Raw genomic sequence first — 15,836 nt, 5'->3', positions numbered from 1 at the left:
CTTCCTTAGACATTACTACTATTTATTTTTTGTGTTTGCTGGCTTTCCTGGACCGGGCAGTGCAAGACTGTGTATGAGAAGTTGGACTGGTTTCTCCTTGGAAGTGGATTTCTGAAATTTAAAAATAATATATAAACACATTAAAAATAAACACAGAATACTGCATTCCTGGGTCTTTTTATCTTTGATAATCGAAAACTCATTGTGGCAGGGCCAAAAGCAAGGCCATGAGTTTGGGAGGGTTCAAAACAGGATCAAGAATATACATATAGTATAAAAAATGTACAGTTATACAGAAGAGTGGGCCAAGGTTTAGGACACTAGCTTGTGACTCCACATGGTCCACCACAGACCTCCTATGTGACCCTGGGTGTCAGTCTTTGCACCTTAGTTCCTCATTTGCAAATAAGCAGGAGGGAATAACTTTCCTTGAGGGCATTTCATCCCCTAATGTAGGGGTCAGCAACCCCTGGCACGTGTGCCTAGCATGGCATGCAAGGCCATTTTGCTTGGCATACCACTGCCAGCCTGGGCTCTGAGCAGTTGCTGCCAGCCACGGAGCCCAGGCTGCTCCCAGCAGGTGGCTGGGAAGCTGCAAGCCCTGCTGCAAGCAGACTGGGCTCCATGGGCTAGCTGCAGTAGGGAAGCTGCAAACAGCTGCTCTGGGCTCCGGCATGTTGGTACTCCAGCACCTTCCAAAGTAGACATTGTGGTTTTTTCAGCACTCTGGCCAAAAAACCATGGCCTACCCATGCCCTAATGCTTACTTCAGGATTTCTTGTATCTGCCTGTAAAGCAAGTGACAGAATACCAGATGAGATAGATCATTAGTCTCATCTCTTACAGCAGCTCTTCCAAATGCAGGTTGTGGCCCTTTGAGGTTGCGAAGAACTAGAAAAGGGATGGAAAATGAACTCTCACGTTTTGATGCTGCTTCTTGGGCTCTGTGTGAATTTTCCAGCTCTTTCTCCAACTCCTGGATTCTCCCCAGAGCTTCTTCCAGCTGCTCCTCCAATTTTTCTGATTTCTCCTCTGCCATCTGAGCACGGGTCTCTGTTTTTCTGAAATCCAACAGCCAGGACAACACTGAAATCTATAACCTAACAAAGTGTTGGCTACATCTCCAGTACAGCTTAGAAAAAAAAGGGTTTTCAGAAGAACTAATAGGTGCTATGAAAATAAATTCATGATGTAAAGTTGTAGCATTAAGAACTAAATCAAATGGAGAATTCAGGACTATATCACATTAAAATTCAAATTAAATTTATTTTTTTAATATGTTTATGCTAATGGAAAGGGAGGTGGGGGGGCGGGGTGTCAGATACTGATCTTGGTTGCCTAACGATAAATATGGAGCAGTTCCATACAAGTCAGCAGAGCAAAATGAGTCATCTCCTCAGCCAATGTAATTCAGTATAGCTATGGAGCTACAATTGCTTTCATCAGCTGAGGATCTGGCCCAAGACAAAAACAAGCCTGAGAACAGAATGGAGCCAGTTGGGTCAAAGGCATAACTTTGCATAATTTTTTTTTAAACATTACTGGAGATCAAGATAATCATCTCTGTCGGAACATGAGGGTCAAACACGCAGTCCATGGGTCAGATCTAGCTTGTGAATCCATTTCACTTGGCCCACAGAGGGACTGAGTGATAATTGTAAGACAGGGTATCCCACTGAAATCCAGGCATGCAGCCCTGATAGGCACATGTATCAGCAGTAAGGTGGTGAGCAAAAGCTGTGTTAACTCCCATGCCGCCACCCCCTGTCCTCCTACCACTACCATTCACACTGCTACCGCTGTTTGTCCCACTGCTTCCAACAGGTCTAGATCTAGTGTAGGAGGAGCCCCAGTCTGGATCCAGCCAAGGGCACAGACAAGTTTGACACCCCATCTAGAATAAATCTCCAATACTCTTGGTTCTCTTGTTCCCTTCACTAGGGAACCCAACACTCACAGAAGCTGTGCTTGCAGATGTTCCAAGAAAGTAAGAGTCTCAAACTCCTTTTGGGAACAGGCAGTTGTTGACTTGCTGGCAGTCATCTCTCTCTGTTTGAGAAAAGGAAATATCTTCTGTACATGAGCATGATGAGGGGGAAGAAAGGCAAGGTTGCATGTCATCTGCAGTGTGTGCTAGTTCAAGCCTGGTGCTGGTGGGCCAATGCTGCTTAGTTGCATCCTGAGAAAAGCAACCAAGAAAGAAGGGCTGCTGCATCAAGGTACCAGTGCATTAAATTGTGTAAGCATAGAAATCTCTTTAAGTGCATGAGCAGTTGCACTGATTTCAAATGGATTCTCTCATGTGCTCAATGTTAGGCATGGGCTTAAGTGCTTTCTTGAATCAGACCTGAGTGGGCTCCATGGGTTACTTGTTGCTAAGAATAGACCACCATGTTATGGTATAGGCACTGTTCACTTCTGGTGGTGAAATGTTCCTATGTTGAATCCAAGATATTTCATGTGGGACAGAAGTTGAACTGGCACTGGTGATCTGCACTGCCTCTTTGGGAAAGGAATCTAAGGTTGGAAGGGGATAACAACACAGGCTTGCATGAATACAGCTGCATCCTCAAGGCATCCAGAAGGGTCAAGTCTGGGACAGATACTGGGTTAGGAAACACAAGGGGGCCCAGGAGATATTCTCTATTGGGCACTAGGACATTTACTACTGTCCCTTGTAGATCCTTCACCATAGTCTCTTCCTGACACCCATTATGTCTCCCAAGGAGGGGAAGGAGGGTATGTAGAAGAGGATTTCTTGTCATGTCCCCCATGGGATGAAGAAAAGGAGTACACCTCGTCCAAGGGAAGGACTCCCTTGTCCGGAGTGCCTTGGCTCTGTTGGGCTCCTACTACATGAGAAGGAGGAAAAAAATCAGTACCAGAGAAATCTCTTTTTTTCTGCACATCAATGATTCAAAAACTACTAAAAGTATCTTCAGTATTTCAAATGGAAGACTCAAACACTGACCCCACAGATAAATTACTTGGTACCGTACATAGGTACAGACAAGCTATGCATCAGTGTGCTGAATGTCAAGGAACAAATTTCCAAGGTTATCTCTTGTGTTGGTGTACAACCAATGTCCAAAGTACCAAGAGCTCAGTACTGGGAGAGATGCAATCCACAGGTTTACAGACTATCTCTAATGGCACTTTACTAGTCAGTACCAGGACACCAGAAGGACCCTTCTCAGGCCACTGGCTACCTCTCTTGCCGAGTCTAAAATGAGTCAGATATATGAGACTTCTGTCTCAACTCAGCAGAGAGGCCTTTGTACAAGCCCAGTTCTGGCATGGTGCTCCTTTCTAACCATCTCTCAAGTCATCAATGCCAGAATGGAATTAGCATGGATGGAAGTGGAAGTTCTTGAGAGATATTGCTAAGAGTTCAAGGTGGAACCTTCATTCATAAGGGTGCTCATGAGAGGGATGGACCAGAGGGATGCTTTTTAGCTATATTCTTCCTTTTGCTGTCAAAAAAAGGCTTGTATACAAGTGAAGCATTCCAGAAAGAATGATTTTGGGCAGACTTCTCCAGCTGTTTGAGTCTGCTTTGAGAAGCAGTGACATAAAAATTAGTTCCAGGCCATTTTAAAAATTGTAACAATAAACTGTAATGTGTTGTGCATATGCTCTATGTGGAATCAAGTGAGAGAATCTAGCGACTAAAAAGTTCATCTATGATACTATAATGATAGAAAGTAAAATGCAATTTGTTTGTCAGATCCTCAGCCAGTATAAGTCAACAGAACTGCACCAGTTTATACTATCTGAATATCTGGGGCCTTGTGTTGGTTACCAACTGAATATCTGGAGCCAACTTGCTGGTTAGTAAAGTTTAAAATTGTATTAATTATAAAATTAGTATTGGTCTGTATCTTGTGAGCTCAAGCACTTATTAAAAGTTTATAATTACTGTGAAATATTTAAGCAAAGTCAACTGCTTTGGAGTTAGATAACTATGAATCAACTACACTCGTCACATGTTCCAAATCAAGAAGTTTCTGCAAGCAAAAATAAGAAAATCATGTACAACATGGAGATTCTTACCCCAGTGACTGACACTGCTTCTGACTTTAGAGATTTCAAATGGATGTTAGAATCATGTCCTATATACCTGATTGTGTCCTCAGTCATTTCACCACTTACAGTTGGGTCATCACTGCTGGCATCTGGTGCAGGCTGTTGGGGCTGCAAGGAAAGGTAGATGGATAGTGTACTAGTGCCTGGCCCAATAGCACTTGGGTTTGGATTTCAAATGGCTCAGAAGGCAAGAAGCAAAGAAAGGTTCCCTTGGGAAACAGCACCTCACACTCCAGCCATCACTACTATGCACACTCACACAAAGCAGATTGTCACCTGTGCTTCCAACATTTCTTTCCCTATCACAGGTTTCATATCAGTATCAGCAGGTTCAGTTTTGTCTTTCCTAGGTTCATGAGAAGGCTCAGATTTTCCATCAGGTAAAGAAGAATCCACATAGTTCACCTGGTGTGCCTGTGGCTGGAATTCCTGTTAAGTAATGCAAGCTATTGGTCAATGCTCATTTGGGATTTTGTAATATAGGCAAACGCCAGAATAGGTCAACTAGTTTCTTATCATGCCTTGCTCAAAATGTTCAAACATGAAATAAGTAGAGGCTTGGCTCACTTATTAGCCAGCTATCTATGGGAATAAATCTATTTGAAATCACAAGTTAAATGAATTTTGTCTCATCTAAATCCTTACCTGATCCTTATGGATATTACAAAATCACATTCAGAATCTACTCTACATAAACTAAGGAATCACATAACAGTCTTGATGTCATGTAGACAAAATCCAGATCGGATGTAAACAAATGACACTCCATTGAAATAAGACTATTTGAACTGATTTCCCCCACATGCGAATTTAGTCCTAGATAGACTCCGGGTGTTGCTCAATTCCCAGCCCGCAGCCCAGATTCTACACACAGAGCTGTGTCATCCAGCCTGCAGGGCTCCACACGTGTCTGAAAATTTGACAGTGGAGGAAACTGGCAGTATTAATTGCTGCTCTCATGCTGCTAAGTTTCCAGATCCATGGGGATTCTACGGGCTGGATATCATGGCCCCTTTGCTAGATCAGGCACATGGGGCTGGGTCAAGATGGCATAGGTCCCTGTGCGCCTGGATTGGGCCCTATCTGGGCTCACAGGGCTCAGCCAAAATGATGTAGGGCTCAACCCCAGCTGCAATCCATCTTACGGACAGGCCCTACACCACTCATCTGGCCCACGGGGCCAGAAAGTTGAGCACCACTGCTTTAGACCTCCAGTCTAAAAGATGTAAATCAAATGTTCACAGGTAGGTGACACCCATATGATCAACTACTTAAGTAACATTTTCTTATATAAAAACACACCTTTTCCCCAAAACCAGCTACTGGAAATTGGAGTGCACATTACATGTGAGAAATACAGTAAGAGCAGGTTCTGCCACTTACCTGGTGAAACTGAAAGTAAAATCTGCAGTAGTTCACAGGGAAAAGAACAAGGAGCAGGCTTGGCTTCCTAACTGCTACTACTCCATTACTTACTGTAAGGAAATGGGTTTTATTTCCCCTCACTCTGTCTTTCAAAAACAAGGTGTATATTATATTATATTCTGGGGCATATAGTCTGCAAGAAAATGTGGTAATTAGACTAGCGGTTCTGGTAACACTATAAAGTACTTTGTGATCCAAAACCAAAATTCCACCATAGTGGGAGAAATAGAAATACAAGGCTACATAAAACAGATCTTCAGCTGGTATAAATAGCTGTATCGCCACTGAAGCTACGACAATTTTCACCAGCAGATCTGCCCCCCATAGGAAGTATCATAGGTATAACAAACAGTTACTGCTTCTATTAATTCCACCTGGACTGCTGGGTGCAGAAGGCTCGCAATATTAAATCTTTTTAGAAACAGGAATGTAGTTTCTTCATTAGGGCAAAACTTTCAGGTTGTTCTCTATCCAAATAACATTTACTAACCAAGGTAGAAGAATGTAAGTCTCTAAGTACCTGTGGCCCAAACAGATTGGTCTGCTCTTCTAAACTCAGTAAGGAGACTGGAGAGCCTTTGACTTCAGAAAGAAGGAGCCCACATGCATTAACCCAGTCAAAACATTCAGTCTGGAAAAAGATAACAGAAAAGACAGATTGTATATGGGACAAAAGGATTTATGTCTTATTTCTTCTTATGACTGAGTAATTCCATTCTTCTGTCCATCTTGGATATTTACCTGGACCCCATCTAGCTTTACGCTATAAAGGAAAAGGAACATATACTTTTCCTAAGCCTTTGAACATGGAACCTTTCACTTGCTAATTCTTTATTCCATACGATTTATTCAACTAGCTGCAGTTTAGTTAGGCTCAACAGTTACTGGCAAGATATTGCTCTGCCAAGAAGAGGGGAGATATCACGTAAACCCCAAGCTTTGTTTTTCATGCACAATACTAGCACAGACCAATAAGCATGGAGGAGGAGCAATCCTTTCAGTCTACTGCTGTAACTACTTGGATGAGATCCAGTGAAAAGGGAATGGATGTGCTAATCTTTGGTGTAACAGTGCAGGGAATGACGTAAAGTTAAATATGACGTAAAGTTAAATATGACTCAGACATTTAAAATAATGTGGTCTGTGTCTGCAGGGTAAGCAGGAAACTGCTGATCAGAAAATCCAAAAGCAGAGGATGCTGTGCGGATAGAAGAATACTTGTGGACAATTCTGGAACACTAGATTCTTCCTCTGGAGGGCAGAGTCTGCATTGTACAACTGATCTGATCATATTTTAATTAGTTACTGACCAAAAGGAATTAATTTATTCCTGCAATAAACATTTGGTGGCTTATGGTTTCTCCTTGTGAAGTATGAATGTTCTCCTTTTGTCTGTTGAAACTCCTTCCCAAATTTCTTGTATACATTAGCTCTTTGCCCCTTCTTTGTCTGGCTCTTACAAAAGGAGATACAGCCAATTCTGAACTGGGTCTGGATTGTATTCTGGGCAGCCAGGAACCCCTGATTACCTTGATTTTTTCCAACTGCAGTCGCTCATAATCAGCTTCTAAACTCAATTCAGACAGTTTCTTCTGAACTATTGCATCTACTGTCCCCTTGCAGCAGCTGAGGAAACACAAAAGATAACCTACCCTTCAGCAACGGCCTCAAACACCTTTCCTTAATCAGCGGGGATTCTCTAGCAACAAGGCATACTGTCATTAGATACCATGGCTTTTAAAGTAGCAACATCTAAAAATAAAGCAGACCATTCTTTTTGGGTTTTGTTCCATCTAGCATTCTTACCAAGTACTATTTGTTAGAACTCTAACACATCTTTTAAAAAAAGGTGATGGGCCCGGTGACTGTGCTTAATTTTCCTCTATATTTCAGGAGAGCTACTACAACAGCAAACTATTGAGAAAAAAACATAGATTTAGTTTACCCAGTCAGTCTCTCTAATACTATTACTGACTCTTTTGTTTGAATTGTTTCACATTTGTAGTGCTACACAGGCCACAACAGCTGGTAGTGCTACAAAAATATAGCACTTCGAGGGATGTCCGCACTTTCAGCAGGTCCCAGCTGAAGTGCTACAGTCACCACAAAGATGCACTCTCTAGTCAGGGGGTGATAAAGGGGAGCATGTCAGTGAGCCCAATCACTGGGAGATGGACCCTGTAGTTCACTGGGTCAAAAACTAAAAAATGCAGCTCTGCTTCCTGGCAGCCATCATGGAACCAGCTGCTCTCCCCACTTCAACCTCAGAGAGGGGGAGGAGGGAAGTGGGGGATGGCAGAGCACAGTGGGATACTGTGTGAGACCCTCTGTAGCGCTTGTGCCATTTTTGTAGCACTACAGGCAGAATGTACACCTGTACACCCTCTTTTTGTAGTGCTACAAAAGCGTACATAGCTCTACAAATCTAACATCTACCCATGGCCTTACCCACTTTTGATTAGACCATACCTCCTACAGGAGACACTCCTGTGCCATACTCTGGATCATTCCTATTACAGAAAACCCTATTAGGCTTGTGATGTGTATAGACTGTTAAAATACCTAATTATGTAACTGGAGAATCTGCTAAATTTGGCAACCAGGTTTACAGCTTCTTCTTCTAGCTTACAAGTACTAAACACTTTGAGATCTCTCTCAGCAGCTTCAGCAGCTTCGCTTAGGGGACACTCAGCAGACAAGCAGTCAGGTACCATCAATCTCAGCAAATTCACCATCCACATGATCAGAGCTTTGTGGAGTTCAACCACCTGCAAAAACCATCACACTGAAAGGTTAAAGCATGAATAAACCTGCAGCTGGAATGGTGCTGGAATGGCAAGCATTTGTCCTGCCTACAATTTCAACCTCAGTGGCACTGTCACTGTGTGTGAAGACTGATGCACACACTTCACTAGTAAATTGTCCCTCCGAGGCAGAAATATTTACAGTTAAACTTCTCTTTTTCCTCTCTTCTTTCCATGTTACCGTCTTTTCCTATCCTGGTCTTAGTTCCTTCCTCTGAGATCGCTGAGCTGCTTCTCTGTCAGCCACACCACAGTCTTACATTTCCTAGAAGCAGGTATGTCCCAGAATCCTGTATGACACTGAAATGGCATCTGCCCAATAGGATTCTAGGATGAACCAGTAACTGAACGGCCCCAGACAACTGTCTGAGCTGATAATAGCAAAACTGTTTTTGAGAAGCCAGATGACAAGGTGTAACTAGCAAAGGGGCCTGTGATCTGAAACCTCTTTTAAAAAGCATTCCAGTGAGATGGAAGTCAAGGTTTTCACACCCTTTAACTTTATTTTCATTAAGAACTTTTCACAGGGATAGGATGTATTGCAAAATTACACGGATATGATGTCTTGCAAAATTAATTCATATAGGATCTGCTAGAACAAGGATTGGCGACATGAGGCCTATGGGCCCAATCTATCCCACAGAGCTACTGGATCTGGCCTGCAGAGCTAGAGAGATTTGCCTGGGCCCATGCCAGGGCCAGACAGCCAGGAGCCAGCTGAAAGCCAGTGAGGGAGTTGTATTGGGGCCGTGCAACTTCCAGCTGTGCCTGCATTGCAGCCAGGGGCTGAGACCAGAGTTGGGAGAAGCAGCAGCAAAGAGGTAGTCTGCATATACCTGGTTCTGGCACAGCTCTCCACTGGCTTGAACTTGCACCAATGCTGCAGCCAGGGAACTGGGGATGGGGAGAAGGGGTAGTGGCAAAGAGACAGTGTCCGGGTGCCTGGCTCCAGTATGAGCACCAGGAAAGCTCTGCTGCCACCTGGCTCATGTTGGACAAAAGCCAAGTTGTTTCAGCCCATGTCTTGTAAAACACTGCTGGCCCCTGTACTACAGCAATAGGCCACTGCAGCAAGGGAAGCGGGAGGCTGCTGGTTCACTTCTTGAATAGTTTAAATGTATTTGGCCCTCCAACTGCTGACAAATGCACACTTCACCATGTCTTACTGCTGTAATAGCTCATAAAGTAGGGCTTGTACTTTCTCTGCACATCTGCTAATTCTATTTCTGCTTTTCATCAGCCTGAACAAAGAGAACAACAAAGAGAAATACAAGCTGAAAACAGTCTTCCTCAGACATCCAGGGTCAGGTGCTAAGATCCTGGAATGAGGCCCCCAGCAGCCCCTCTGAAAGTCAGCAATGTTGACATTTCAATTATTAACCCCGCTTGCCATTTTAAGTAGAAACATGAGCCGCCTGCCTTTCTCAGCACAGTTGGATTTATTTGAAAGAACACCCTACAAAAGAAATGCTATACGTTTAAAATATGCAAATAACATTACTAAGTAGATGATTTATCTGTGGTCTTCCACTTGGGATCATGGGAAGAGACAGTGAGAATCAGTCTAAGTCAGCAGAAAAATTCTAGGCAGAGAGGAATGGGGTGGGAAGATCTTGAGTTCTTGAGTACATGGGGGATCTCATATAAAGAATTAGTTTAATGCCATTTTTTTTTCTAAAGCAACATGAAACAGATATTAATTTACTAAAATGCTCATTACAGTAATATCACCAAGTGTATTCTGAAATAGTCTGATGATCCCACAGATCTTCAAAAGCTTTTTGTAAAACACATAGATAAAAATAAGTAACATTTGGCAAAATTCCCCAGGTCTAATGATACCGCCTACAGCTCTGGTTCATGACACTATAAAAATCCTTCCAACTAAATAAGCAGCACCTCTCAAAGTAGGCCACTTAGCCTTCCCTTGTCAGACAGATGGAAGCTATAGTCCTGAGCTTTGAAGGGAGTGAGGGGGATCAAAGCAGACAGGGGATTCCTTATGACGCCATCTCAACATAAAGAAATAAAATGAGAGCGAGCAAATGCTCTCAACCCTAACCACTTCAGGCATATACATACTTCCTGAGTAAGGTACACATTGTTCTTCTCAGTTTCATTAGTCACAGACAAGATCCACTGTTGAATCATCTTAAATACATCTGCTGGCGCCACCCTGAAAAACAAACCCAAAACAAAAGTGATCCATATAGCACCAGATCTAAAGTTCTCTTATCACAAGGATCAGTCTAGTTTACCAACCTAAAATCTGTATTTACTCTGCAATATTTTCTACAAAGGCTGAGGCAATTTTGCAAATGCAGTAGCTTTTTTTGATGACCACTAAATAGTCTGTTATATTTTGTATGTATTCTGCAGTTAATTGATTCCTTCAGTAATTTTACTGGAGTCAATGGAACTGCAACGTTGGAAGGAATCTGGCTACATGCCTCTTATTGTAAATAAATCTTTTTTTCTTTTACTTCTATAAAATAAGCAGCTACCTACAGCCTACAACTTAACACATACAAACAAGGTAAAAGACCTTTTCATAAAAGTAACCATCCCTCGCCTCAGACTAGTTCTACTCAGCAGACAGAGAGAGGGGAAAGTAAAATCATAGAAAATTATGGTTGGAAGGGACTTCAGGAGGTCATCTAGTCCAACCCCCTGCTCAAAGCAGGACCAGCCCCAACTAGATCATTCCTGACATGGCTTTGCTGAGCCAGGCCTTAAAAACCTCCAAGAATGGAGATTCAACCACCTCTCTAGGTAACCTGTTCCAGTGCTTCACTATCCTCCTAGTGAGAAAAGTTTTTTCCTAATATACAATCTAAACTTCCTTTGCTGCAACTTGAGAACATTGCTCCTTGTTCTGTCATGTGTCACCACTGAGAACAGTCTAGCTCCATCTTTTGTGGAGTTACCCTTGAGGTAGCTAAAGGCTGCTACCCTTGAGGTAGCTAAAGGCTCCCCCTTCAATCTTCTCTGCAGACTAAATAAACGCAGTTCCCTCAGCCTCTCCACACAAGTCATGTGCCCCAGCCCACAAACCATTTTCACTGCCCAACTTGTCCACATCCTTTCTATAACAGGGGCCCAAAACTGGACACAGTACTCCAGATGTGGCCTCACCAGCGCAATTACTTCCCTTGATTTGCCAGCAAATGCTCCTACTAATGCAGCCCAGTATGCTGCTAGCCTTCTTGGAAAAAAGGGCACACTGCTGACTCATAGCCATCTTATCGTCTACTGTAAGTCCCAGGTCCTTTCCAGCAGAGCTGCTGCTTAGCCAGTCAGTCCCCAGGCTGTAGCGGTGCATGGGATTCTTCCATCCTAAGTGCAGGACTTTGCACTTGTCCTTGTTGAAACTCATGAGATTTCTTTTGGCCCAATCCTCCAATTCGTCTAATTCACTTTGAATCCTACCTCTACCCTCCAGCATAGCTACTACTCCTCCCAGCTTGGTGTAATCTGTAAACTTGCCGAGAGTGCACTCTATGCCATCTTCCAGGTCGCTGATGAAGATATTGAACAAAACTGGCCCTAGGACCAACCCCTGGGGCACTCCACTTGATACTGTCTGCCAACTAGAAAATGGGGCACAAATTACTACCTATTTAGCCTGACAATCCAACCAGCTTTCTATCCACTTTGAAGTCCATTCATCTGACCCATATTTTCTCAGCTTGCTTGCAAAAATGCTGTGGGAGACAGTACCAGAAGCCTTGCTAAAGTCAAGGTATACCACATCCAGTAGTCTCCTCACATTCACAGACCCAGTCATCTCATCATAGAAGGCAATCAGGTTGGTCAGGCATGACTTGCCCTTGGTGAATCAATGCTGACTGTTCCTAATCACCTTCTTCTCTTCCAAGTGCTTAGAAATGGATTATTTAAGGACCTACTCCATGATTTTTCTGGGGACTGAGGTGAAGCTGACTGGTCTGTAGTTCCCTGGATCCTCCTCCTTCCCTTTCTTAAAGACAGGCACTATATTTGCCCTTTTCAAATCATCTGGGACTTCCCCCAACTGCCTCAAGTTTTCAGAGATAATGACCAGCAGCTCCGCAGTCACATCAACCAACTCCCTCAGCACTCTTGGATGCAATGAGATGGTAAAACTATAGATATCCTTAACCAAGAAGATTAAGAAATTATGCAGTGTCACTATTTGTTTTTCACATCTTTTTCATCTTCTGCTTGAAAAGAAGAAACAGAACAACAGAAACAGCAAGACTTGTATAGTTTTACCACACATGTTTGGTGCCAAACTGACCAGCTAAGGCCCAAACTCCTCTTTTTATCCATAGAACAGATAAAGTCTGAGCAACAAGATTCTTCACACTGCCCTAGCATTGTACTTCTTTCCTGACCTGAAAAGTCATTACTAGAGGGAAGGCAAGATTCAGTCTCTGAACACCATTCAGTTTTTGATCTCTACACATAGAGACTATCAACGGAGGGTGCCAGCCAAGAGAACACAGTGTGTGTTAGGAACTTGGAAGAAGACACTAATGCCTTTCACAGGTAAGCCACTAATGCTTTTCACAGGTATTACCAAATAGGAGAGAAAGACTTTCAGTCACTACCCACCTGGACCAGAGTTCAAGTGATGACCTAGAGGTGAAAGGTTCTGTATCCTATTACCCTGTGCCAGACAGTTTCCACCACAAACATGAGAAGAGAAAGTTATGTCAGGATAGCCCCAGAGGGAGGAATGGACAACACTGGCAAGAACCTGTCTTACGCAACGTGCGGCTTTTTATTCTTCTGATCCTCATGAGACTGACTGGAACCTATAACGGTCATCAGTGCATCCACCTGGGACAGCCACTCTGGAATTACTTGATATAATTTCAACCAATCAGATTCACGTATATCAGATGCCCGCTTGCATGTTAGCTGCTTGAACAACCAATCTTCCAAACTGCTCACCAACCCCATCAAAATCCTAGTTACACCTGCAGGAGGGAAAAGAGGAAGTGTTAAATGTATGCCTGCACTCCATGCAAGTAGAACTGCAGAAACAAGACAAGAGAAATCAATACACTATGCAGTACTTGGTAGTCTGGTTTTGAAGATGAATCACTTAATAAGGACTGGATTCAAGGCTTACTAAAGTTCAGGAGAGTCAGTGGGATTTGCCTGACATACTGACTTCCCAGCATAGCACAACTGTTCAATGTCACAAGAATTAGCAGCTGTGCATTAGTTTGAAATAATGTCAAGACAGATCTGTCCTTTCTCAGCACATACATTATTTCATAATAGACTGGGGAGTTGATCTGAGAGAACCCCAGGCTTTGGCTAATCAATGGGCCATTTCCATTAGGAAGAGAAGCTGATGATGGAGTCAGATATTCTTAATGCAATCCTGTTTACTTTACTAAGAATGTATAAAGTACTAGATCCCTAAACACACACACAAAAAAATCAAACAGTAGGAGACATTTTCACTGCTCACAGCTTCAAACCGCTCTCTAGCTAGCAGTCAACCCAAAATCTCTCTCACACTTAGCTTTTTTCCTTAGTCATGCTCCTAGTACTCCTGGACAAAGACCTGAACTACAGAACTAGCACAGCGCCACCTGATGGTGAATGAAAGTAATTACAAGTCTTTGAGTTGTTTATGTTTGCACAACAAGAATCCATAAATAGGGTGCAGTAAGTGGTGGCAACACTAAATAAAACATGTCTGAGCAGCATTAATGTAATGTGTTGAAAAGACTATTAAAGCAGCGGAAAATCCCACTCGTGCAAACACAAATGCAATTGCGGCAGGGTAAACAGGGAAGCTCATGACGTGTACAAATGCCCCTGGTTGTGTGTGGTACCTCCTTGATGCGTTTTCCTAGTTCCTCTAGTCTTTGCCCTGCTTTTCTCAGACATACATCTCCACCAAACTTCTCCATCCAAACTTGACTTGTACATAATTTTTTTAGGCAGTAATGCACGCCTGTGTTTGAAGTGAAGGCCACTACAGTGTCAGCTGTTTGGTCTTAAAAAGGAACTTAATGGCTTCTTACAACATTCTTAAATTAAAGAACTTTAATTATATCCCCCGTTTCAGAAAGGCTTGATCCCATATGTTTCAAAATGCACATATGCACAAAATAAAATTCCTAAGGAACTGTGTGATGCAGTCCAGCAACAGGACTAAGAGGGATTGAGAGACAATGTGAATTTCAAGAAAATATGGTACAATTGGCGATTACCCCTATATCTTAAGATTGGCCACACTCTATACTGTATCCCAGCTGGCTAATAATTCTGGTTTATTTTGAAAGCCTGCCTTTATTGCTGCCAATATGTCTGATTTTATTATTTCCCTTTAAAGGGAAGACCCAACAATAGTTCAACTAACTTTGGGCTTCCTGAAGAGAACACTGAGACATCCAGGCACTATAGCATGAAGGCCCTGTCCTAAAGTTTTATGAGATGCAGGGTTATCCTTTTACACTTATCCCCAGGTTTCTCCTTCTCTCTCTCATTTTCTAATGGGAGTTGACTATGTAGTTTCCTCTTGTGAGGAAAAAGACTTTGTCTTACCATTCTCCCCATTTATCCTTATATTATATTGCTGGCAGAGCTTAGCTGCACTTCTGTTTATTTCTTCCATGACAGTGAACTCTGGAGGCATCAGCCCATAAACATCTTTGTGGCGACTGAGCATTGCTTGTCCCAGCTCTGTCCAACGTTTCTGCAGCCTGGCAGCAGTCTTGAAAGTCTCCTTACTCGCTAGGAGCGCATCCCCTCCAAATTGCTCCAGGTCCTCATTCAACATCTGAAAGAAATGGAATGAGCATGTCACCACAGAAAAAACACTCAGCTAGCTCAACCATCCCCTGGGATTTAACAGAAAAGAGGTGGAAACCTAATGAGAAACATTAGGGAAACCCAGCAGATAAAGCTGTCACAAACATAGCAACTATCAAAACAAATGGGAGAACTGCCTTACTGTGAGTGACTTGTATCCATCTGAGCATTCATAGAAGTTAAAAGGATTTATTATTACTGTAGGTGTTGATCAGAAATTCTTACATTTCCAAAGTTCTTGAGGTCTTGTAGCACTCCCTCTGCTACATCTTCCTTCATCTGAGAGAAACCTGTTTTCCCACTATGAGGGCAGAAAGAGAAAGTGAGAAAGAAGGGGTAAGATGGGAGAGAAAACATACTCCCCTCAATGAGCAATCTAAAACCAAAAGTAAACTTAAGATTACCATGGGATATACATAAGCTGTACTTAAAATGAATGCCATTATGCTACAGGAAAGGTCTGTATGGCTCTACCCACCAAATGATTTATATTCCTTCATTTGAATCACAAGAGCATTTGGTGCCTCATCATTGATAAAAGGTCACTTTAAGCATAGACCAGAACTGAAGGAAAACAATACTGGGTGTTTAATCTTTGTTACAATTGCATGTTAGAGACAAAATACTTCCTCCATAAATTTTGTAAATACTTAAATACAAGACCAAGTTTTCTCCCCCCAATCAACATGGGGGAGAAGCTCC

General features: G+C 42.7%; 1 protein-coding gene across 7 annotated transcripts in view; it reads right to left on the bottom strand.

Annotated features, from left to right (window-relative positions):
• Positions 1-5: 5 nt before the first annotated feature.
• The window catches only part of AXDND1 (axonemal dynein light chain domain containing 1), a 34,653-nt gene continuing 18,822 nt past the window's right edge, over positions 6-15,836 (bottom strand). For 3 of the 7 annotated variants that reach the window (XM_090047565.1, XM_090047567.1, XM_090047566.1), the window contains 12 exons: positions 15,360-15,435; positions 14,868-15,102; positions 13,066-13,279; positions 10,398-10,491; positions 8,074-8,279; positions 7,041-7,137; positions 6,032-6,142; positions 4,363-4,515; positions 4,054-4,194; positions 1,958-2,049; positions 922-1,061; positions 6-111 (listed from right to left, as the gene is read on the bottom strand). In XM_090047565.1, coding sequence (XP_089903691.1) covers positions 23-111; positions 922-1,061; positions 1,958-2,049; positions 4,054-4,194; positions 4,363-4,515; positions 6,032-6,142; positions 7,041-7,137; positions 8,074-8,279; positions 10,398-10,491; positions 13,066-13,279; positions 14,868-15,102; positions 15,360-15,435 — 1,648 coding nt within the window. In that variant the 3' untranslated portion in view covers positions 6-22. Of the gene's footprint in view, positions 112-921; positions 1,062-1,957; positions 2,050-4,053; positions 4,516-6,031; positions 6,143-7,040; positions 7,138-8,073; positions 8,280-10,397; positions 10,492-13,065; positions 13,280-14,867; positions 15,103-15,359; positions 15,436-15,836 lie in introns of those variants that run through there. The other 4 variants (XM_090047569.1, XM_090047568.1, XR_016442361.1 and 1 more) reach the window with 4 other exon arrangements.

This window comes from Crocodylus siamensis, chromosome 5, assembly GCF_052110815.1.
Source record: "Crocodylus siamensis isolate JL-2025a chromosome 5, ASM5211081v1, whole genome shotgun sequence".
NCBI lineage: Eukaryota > Metazoa > Chordata > Crocodylia > Crocodylidae > Crocodylus > Crocodylus siamensis.
The sequence above is the reverse complement of the archived record's forward strand: the minus strand, read 5'-3'. Positions and strand labels throughout refer to the sequence as shown.